Here is an 8,835-nt window from a genome sequence, read left to right as displayed (position 1 = left end):
TGGCTGGTCCCTGCAGGCAGCCGAGGCTTTGGCGAGAGCTCGGCCGTGCTGAATCGGACGGGATGTTTTTCCTCTGCAGGGAGTCAGCTAGCGTTGTTTTGAGTTACGGGCCATCGCAAAGTATCACCTACACCGAGGTATAAATCAAACGGCTGCGAAAGCTGCCACCGCCCAGCGGTGCTGGAGGCAGGCAGGGCTGAACACGCAGCACGGCCGGTGGCCATCAACCTGCCGAAGGAGCCGGCGGAGCTGGGTTTTGGCCTGTGAAAGAGGCTGACGAGACACGTAAAGCCCAGGTCTGGCTCAGGTACGGCAAAAGGCTTTCAGGACAGGCAGTGCGTGGTGGTTTGGTGAGGGGGGGGAAAAAAAAGAAAAAAGGTTCCCAGGCAGATGTGCGTGTCCTCGGGGCTGCGCGGTGCTGGGTGAGAAAGGACGGGAGCAGGAGCCATCCCTGCCCAGCCTGCCACTGCTGGCTCCGGGCCTGGCACTTCGCTGTGCAGCCCGTCAGGCTTTGTGTTTTTGGGGTGTTTTGGGGTTTTTTTTTTGTTGGGTTTTTGGTTTTTTTCCCTTTTTTAAAATGTGCATAGCTCGTGTGTGTGTTTTTTGTATTTTACCACTGATCGTATTGACCTCAGGAAGTTTGCTGGAGCTGAGGGAGCCTGGGAGCTTGCTGGAGCCTGGGCAGCAATGAAGAGCATTGCAGCCCCGTCAGCCAAACCACGCAGCAGGTCGGGGTGCCAAGAGCCCAGATGCAGCGGACAGGCCCCCGGCATCGCCCCCAGCCTGTGCCACGGACCTGCATCCCTCTGCTATAGCACACAGGGGACAGCGGCGGGAAGCAGCTCTGCAGGGTGCATTGCACGTGGGGTGGCCCAGGTGTACCAGCTAAAATGCCCAGCAGGGCAGGTGGTTGCTATTTGCTGGGTATTTTGGAGCTTGTTTTAGCTGCAATTATTAGTAGTTATAAATCTGGAGCTTCCTCTGCCCCCACCCTGCAAGGGGGGGTGGCTGTCCTTGAGCTGCAGTGGGTCCCTCCGAGCTGCCACATCCCATGAAATTAAAAGCATCCCCCTCCCTGGTGCCTGAGCACCAGCTGCTTTCTCGGTGGGCTGAGCAACTGTGGGGTCAATCCAGGTCAAGCCCTCGATGGCAGGGGCCGGGGGGGGTGGGGAAAAGCTCCTTTGGTATCTATATGACATGGCCAGGCTCAATCCAACCCACAGCAGGAGGGATTAAGGCGCTGCTCACTCACAAGGAAGCCATTTGCTGGCTTAAAAATCACTTGTTTCAGTCCCCCCTTGTAGCTCTGCAGAGAAATAAGATTCCGGAGAAGGGTCCGTTTGCAGAGGAGACGCTGTCCCAGGGCGTCATTTCAGCCGGGTTGCTGCTACTGCTCCGGGAGAGGAAACCCCATGCCTGCACTCTGCAGCTAATTTGGTGTTGGCACCTGCTAGCAACCAGCCTCACGCTTTAGTGCAAGGCTTAGCTATACGGGGCCGCAGGTTTGAACGTGGTTTAGCTTATTTTTAGCTGTATGTTTAAAAATTGCTGTGCTCTAACTTGCCCTGGACTGACATCACCCAGGCTGCCCTTCCTGCAGCAGACAGTGTGTCCCAGTGAGCAGGTGGCATGGGCTAACCTCTGTTTTGAGGTTGTTTGCACTTTATTATCCAAGGTGTTTTAGCTTAATTTTTGCTCAGGTCCGGGCAGTTGTGTGGGTCTTTTCCCACCCCAAAAGAAATCATACCCTTTACAGAGAAGAACTAAGAAACCTTAAACGATCAGAGCTCCCATGGACCAGGAGGAGAATAGCTTAAGCATTAAAAAAATACGGCTTGAAGCACACAAAACCAGCTCCTAGCAAATGCAAGACCGAGGAGGAAGAAATCCCCATCATCAGCATCATCATCATCATCATCATCATGGTGAAGAACCCCGACACAGGCAGATTGCTGCAACACAAGAGGGAAGGGGGCAGGCACTTAGGTCTACCGATTTTATTGCAGTAGTAGTAACCTGCAATATAAATTGGGTGATTCAGATTATTGTTGTGATTGGACTAAGGGTAAGTGCATCTTTGAAGCATTAATTAGACCAAAAAGAAAAGGTAATTCTTGGATCCATACATAAGGCATGTTCTTTTGGGTGCCAACGCATGAAGCTGTATGTGTAATGCTTTAACTGTTCATATCCCCCGCAGCCGCACGGGCACAGGCGCAGGCAGAGCTCACCTCCGCCCAGCCTGGCTCTTGTGGGAGACGCTTAGAGAGAAATTCTTGTCCACACCAAGAATCTGGGTGATAAAACGCTCTTTGCTCTGCTGTTTTGCCATTTCCAAAGGAGTCACTGCCCCACCTCACTGCGCCGCATCGACTCTCCCCCTCTTCCACTGCACCTCGATCGTAAAGGTGAAGGGCAACCCCCCCTGAAAAAGGGGCTTGATCCAGAAGGGAGCTCAGGAAGAAATTATTCTTGGTCGTGTGAAAGGGAGAAGGCAAAATTGGCCACGGAGGTGAATTCGATCTGTTATTTTGAGGGCTTCGCTGCACAGGCTTCTCTACACCTCCCCGAGCCCCAGAGCAGGGCGCAGGGCTGCACATACACCCCGGGCATGCATGCGCGCACACACACACACACACACTGCTTTATTATATATTTTTTTTTCTTAGCAAAAAAATAAAAATTTATTGTCCTCTAAAAAAAAAATCCATCCTGCCCTTGGAAACTGTGACACAGATTGAGTTCTTTCCAGCCCCACATGCAAATTCACTCTGCCAAGAAAAGAGTCTAAACCAGGTTTCCGACAGCCAAAACACATATTTACAGAGTACGAGAGAACGACAGCTGAAATCACAGTTCTATACATGGAATCAACAACACGTTTTACACACCACCGATCACCATTCTGCCAACTTCTACACGGACTAGGGGCGCTTCTGCCCAGTGCCCTTCCTCCTGGGGAAGGCAGGGAAGAGACTGGTCAAGAATTGCCACCAGAAATACTGCAGCGTGTATTATTATTATTCTTTTTTAAACGTATACTGTATTTATTTTGTTTTAACATTGGAAGCTACGGAGCGGGGAAGCCCCAGAAATCTCTCCGATGCAGTCACTAGTTTGCAGGAATACTTCACCTTTAAAATACTAGGTTTTACATCAGTAACATCTATTTTGCTGTTGGCCATCACTCCAAGGATTATTATAATTGTGGAGGAAAACACTGGTAATATTCTTCCTTCTCAGATGGGGGAAAAGGAGAAAGAGAGGAGGTTCGGAGGCTGGTGGAACAGCAATGAATTACTGAGTCCATTCAGCATTACGGGCTTCCTCACAGGGTAAGGACTTCTCTTCATCGTCTCAGCTGCACAAGCCTTGCAAGTGGCTCAGGTTCAGCTTCAGAGATGCACGGAAAGTATGAAACCCTTCGGCAGGGGATCAGCTGCAGCGACCCCCTTCGGGGGGGCGATCTGCTTAAGCAAAATGTTGTGCTCCAGCTCTGAGACTTTCCCCCGGTCCCTCCTGTGCCACAGCTGGCATGCGGCTACATCATCTAAGGCTGGAGATGATCTAAAAGTGGTCCTGTTAGCCCAAAGCGATGCCAAAATTCTTCAGCTCCTGGCTATCATCTACAGCTCTAGCCTGGCTTTTTGATACCTATCTACCCAGGATAGTGTTGTCTTAAGCCATCTGCTTCTATATTGTTTTTCCATAATAACGTAAAAGTTTATTGACCTTTAAGATACGGTGGTTTCACAACACAGTTAAGACTCCCTTCCCCCAGCTCTTAGCTCAGAAGTGTCTGACCTGCACAATTAGTCACCGAGGTCAACACTTCCAAAGCTCCCAAAAATCTGGGGAGGAAAATGTCATTATCCAATAAGAAGTCTGTGTGAAGAGGCAGGACCCAGACTTGTTCACGGCTGTTCAGCAACAGCCAGCTGGGCTGCTCATCAAGAAGCCTTGTGGACCAAAACTTCATTTTGAAGCGTGACTCGGCCAAAAAAGCCCCCTTAGTTCTGATGTGTTACTGCGTGTCCTGAAAAAGGGAGTTCCTGCTTCAGAAGGAAGCGTGACAGTACATTACAGGGGCTGTACATATTAGCACCAGGTTTATTTCAACAAGACTCTTTTTACACCATACAGAAGCTGACCACAGACTCTTAAGCCTTAAACGCAGTGCTGTGATTATGGTTCATCCTTCCTGCCTGAGGCAGGCAGTAACAACTGCTGGAGTGGGTCAGAAACGCTGCCCTTTCCCCCTGCTCTCACCTCACTCAGTTAGGAAATTGTCACATAAATGGCCCCCCAAAATATTCACAAAATACGCAACGATGAAGTTCTCTTTTCCATCTGATGCTTAAGAAAGTAATTCACATTTCAGATATTTCTTTTTTTCTTTTTAAAGCAGCAAACAAATTCATAGAAACCTAAATTTAGGAAGTGTTTCTTAAAGAACCAGAGGAAAGCGAGAAACAGTTTATGTGCTTGTGCAAAGAGAGTGTGAGATACGTTGGGGTGGGGGCAAGGGAAGGGGCTAGTGCTAATTCCTTCAGGCTGTTCTGCCATGAGTGCAGCGTGGCAATGGAAAGCTAAAATTTAAGGGCCGCAAACAGGTGAAGCTTTGAATTCTTTGGTCCTTCAGTATAAGTTTTAAAACAGAGAAACTGTTTTACTCAAAAGGGAAAAACACGCTTTCTCTGGCCTGGAATTTTCCTTGTACCCCCCTGCCTAAGCGATGTGCCCCCACGGAAACTGGGGGCAAGTATCTCTTTCCCCTAGACCCAATAGCCCTGCATCACACCGTGACTGGAAGTCCCACTGAGACAGCTAGAGCTGCCAGCAGCGGACAAGTTTCATCTGAAGAGAAGGGACAAAGTGAAGAGCCCCTGTGGGAATCGGATGCAGTCACGCAGCCCGGTGCGGGACAGTTCTGAAAAAAAGAGGGCTGGCCAAAGACAGCGTCACCCTGAACAGTCCCACAGGGAGGCAGGAGAGCAGATAAACCACCGTGCTAATAAAAAGTAAGTGTTACAAACCAATAGCCAAAACAGGCTGATCAGCTCTGGTTCTTATAAATATTAAAGACCTGATTCAAGAGTTTATTTCCTATGATTTAAGTTAGTTACAAAAACTTTTTAGTAAATTTTTATCTTAATTGGGCTTTTTCCTCCTCCCCCCACTTTTTTCTTTTTTTTTTTTTTTCCTAAAAAAGAAATGTTCACGTATTTTAATAAAAGGTCTTTCCTTAAGATCAGACCAAGGCAGGTGTGCTGCCCCATGGCACAAACATTCAAAGGCTATAATCAAACAACATCGCCACAATAGTCACTCAACAGTGTCTCTCCATAAAAAAAAAATTAAAAAAACTGATGCTAGTTACAATAAAATACACATGGAAAAAAAAAGCATTTTTACCAAAAAACCCAAAAACAAGTTAATGGGAAAAACATAAAAAAGAACTACACAGAGCTGCACTTAAGAGATCATCTGGGAATGCATATTAACCCCTTCCATGTAAAGGAAAGGTGGAATTATGGAAGCAAACCTAATTATGTCTTTGCATTAAATATGAAGCTTTCTGAGAGGCTCTGGTAAAAATTCAGTTTTCCTACAACAGTGGGCTGCTGGAGGTTCCAGTGCTTTTCCAGGTCAGGGAGGGGTAGCACAGGCAGCATCCCTGTGCAAAACAAAAGTGTTTACTCAACTAAGTGGCCTTTTGGTTGAGATCCCAGCAGGTTACTGCAATCCACCTGATGTAAAAATCCAATGGACACACTGGTAAAGTAACAGGAAAGCTCAGCTAATGTCACCAGGTCTAAGTTGGTGGCATTTCTTTGTCACGCTGGACTTTCTCTGTCACCACAGGCATACATGATCTTTAGCATTAAGGTTTCTGGACCCAGTAGTCCATAAACCATCCTTCAGGTGCCGACACAGGCAACGTCGACTCTGTTCAACAAGTGTCCTCAGACTACCTGGAATTGTTTCATGCATCTCAGCAGTGACTATGAATCAGGTCCCTGTGGCTAAACCAAAATTAATCTGGTCTGAAAACAGTAAAAAGTCTCTAGACAGCCACCAGACAAAGGGGCGCCTGGAGAGAACTAACCTCTGCATCCATATTTCTTTCATAAAGGGCTTTAGCTGACACAAGGACAATACTTCTAAGGCTGCTCAGACCTGGAACGTATTAGCTGTATCAGCAATGAACACTAGTCACTGAATTTTGGGGCTTGGCGTGCTCTACATCCAATACATTTTTTTCCCTCTTTTCTTCTTTTCATACAAATATACAAAGAGTGTAAAAAAAATTTAAAAAGCGAACTTTGCTGATTAAATGACAGACAAAGTTCCTGCACATTCAGAGATCGGCAACGTGAGGCCCACCAGGCAGGCACCCAGCGGAGCTTCCATCAGGGAGGACGGCTTTAACCAAGCTGGGTCAGTGAAAGAGCAGGGAGACCGAAGACATGAACAAGTCATTTCAATCCACCTTGATCCTCCCTGTGATCTCAACTCTTCCTCTGGAAAGCACATGGAAGCCCCTCTTGCCCACTCTAAATCCTTCTGGAAATAGTCAAAAAATTTGTTATCACCTAAATAGAAAAGAGGAGAAACACAGACTCTTTGCAAATGGCCCTTTGATCTGTATTAAAAACAGCTCTCAAAGTTCCTCAAGAGTTAGAATTAGTGGGGCACGGGTGAGGGGCAGTTTAGATACGGGATGTAAAATATTAAAAAGTGCTCTGCAACTAATTTTTATGTGTGTATGTGTGTGTGTGTGCATATATATACACATACACAAACATGCACATACACACACATATATACATATATATATACACATACATATATATATGTACACATACATATATATGTACGTATGTATAAAGTTAAAAAGTTCTATACGATATGATTAGAACAAGTGTCCTTGGAAGGTCACGACTGGAGAGAGTGGGGCCTGTTGGGATGGCAGATGGGGCACTCGCCCTCCTCGGCACACGTTTCACACAGCACTGCATGTTGGCACGGTAACACCACCCGGTTCTCCTCCTGACACTTAAGGCATTTCACTGACTGCATCTGAAATACCGCCTGCAAGAGAGGAAGACAGGGCAAAACATAAGCATCAAAGTCACAAAGCAAAAGGGCTCCCGTCCTGTGCTACGCAGTTTGGGGAACAGCAAGGAGGCAGCAGGGGAAGGACTTGCAGCTGTCTGCCCATTCATCTTCCGAAGCAAAAGCAAAGCAAAGCAGCACAGCATGATGTCTTTTAGGACCTTTAGGATCAACAAAGCAGCTTTGATTGACTTAAACTCTGTACTTTAGGCACAAAGAGGAGGTAGGTATTTTCCTGTAAGCTGGTTAAAACTCACTTTGGCTACATCCACATGGAATTGCTTTGAGAGGCTGCTGATTTCTGGCTGTATTAAAGAAGAGGGAAAAAAGCTGCGATCTGTAGGAGCAGAGCGAGCAAGGCCCTGCCCTGCAAATCCCTGGCACTCACCTTATCGACTTTCTCCAGGTTTGCCCGCAGCTGTTTCTGAAGGGTGTAAAGCGAAGAGAGCGAGAGCGTTTCCAGCTCAGAGAAGGAGCGCAGAAACTGAGGGTCCTGGCCTGTGTGGATCCTCTCCAGCTCCTCCTGCAGTTTCTTCACCTGCAGCTCCAAGGCTTCCCTCTGCTCCCGGGCCAGTTCACATTCCATGTTAGCTGTGTTGGCGCGATCATTTGCTTCTTCTGCCTCCTTTTTCCAAGCATCACAAGCCTGCAAGTTCCAACAAAGAGGGTAAAAGAAGCAGTCTGAAAACTTGGTCAGCTTCCAAGAGAGAATCCCAGGCAAAAATATCTATTTCCATACACTCCTCACCAGCAGCGTGTTCTGTCCAATCTGCCCCGTTCCCAAATTCTGAAATATCCTTGGAGCTTCGCTTCAAAGCGCTGCTCATTCCAGATACCCCATCTGATTGGGCTGCGGTTCTACATATTTGGCTCACACCATTAAGGGGATGAACTTTGCATACCCGCAAATTGTCATGGATCTAAGTCAACCGGCAGGACTGAGAGACTGTCAAGCACTTCAGTGCATGTGTTATGACACCTGGCCTTGCACTTCCAGCACCTGAACACATCAGGCACAGTGATTCAGTCCCTCTTTCCAAGGGAGAAGAAAGAATAAGAATGCTTAAGAGAATCTGTTTGTAAAACCTACAGCTCTTCCCATCACCTCAGTGTCTGGAAAGCTCCTGTTGAAAGCCTGACACCCTCCTACTCCTTTACACTCCCTAATCCCTCTTCCCAGGAGTTGCCCAAGTACCTGTTTGGCTTGTTTCCAAGACTCTTCCCACTGCTTTATTGTGCCGTTGGCTTCATCCAGTTCTTGTCGTAGCCGTGCCAGCTCCGCAGCACCTGGACCTGACAGAAATGCAGGTGAGGTACTGGGCGAAAAACTCCCCGAAGCAAAGTGTTCCCATATGCTGCTGTTCATCCCATTTAAACCTGTTTCACAGGGAAATAGAGAGGGTTATGTCACAGGTGCTGGCAATTTCCCCATTTCCTCCCTACCCCTGTAAAATCCAGATTCAAAAATGTGTGCATAGGAAAGAGAAGATCATCTTAAGAATTACTTTCATCCCCAGGACCCAGGAGTCCGTCATAGAGGGACTTTATAGGGGAAGTTTCACACCCTTAGGCCTCATCTTTAATGGTACAGGGAGGACCCAAGAAACTGAGTGGAGGCAACTTTTGAACCAGGCTGGTTTTAGAAGCATCTATTTTACAGCAGAGCTGACTACCAGCTTGAATCCCCCTTCTCCTATGAGAACCTCTGAACTGCTT

At 47.4% G+C, this 8,835-nt stretch overlaps 1 protein-coding gene across 1 annotated transcript in view; it reads right to left on the bottom strand.

Moving 5' to 3' along the window:
- Positions 1–2,689: 2,689 nt before the first annotated feature.
- The window catches only part of UNK (unkempt family zinc finger), a 27,524-nt gene continuing 21,378 nt past the window's right edge, over positions 2,690–8,835 (bottom strand). Inside the window, exons 15-17 of the mRNA XM_009324615.1 lie at positions 8,315–8,496; positions 7,508–7,765; positions 2,690–7,095 (exon numbers count right to left, since the gene is read on the bottom strand). Of these exons, the coding sequence (XP_009322890.1) occupies positions 6,940–7,095; positions 7,508–7,765; positions 8,315–8,496 (596 nt within the window). The 3' untranslated portion in view covers positions 2,690–6,939. The remainder of the gene's footprint in view (positions 7,096–7,507; positions 7,766–8,314; positions 8,497–8,835) is intronic.

This window comes from Pygoscelis adeliae, unplaced genomic scaffold, assembly GCF_000699105.1.
Source record: "Pygoscelis adeliae isolate BGI_AS28 unplaced genomic scaffold, ASM69910v1 Scaffold445, whole genome shotgun sequence".
Taxonomy (NCBI): Eukaryota; Metazoa; Chordata; class Aves; order Sphenisciformes; family Spheniscidae; genus Pygoscelis; species Pygoscelis adeliae.
This window is presented reverse-complemented; position numbering and strand designations above follow the sequence as displayed.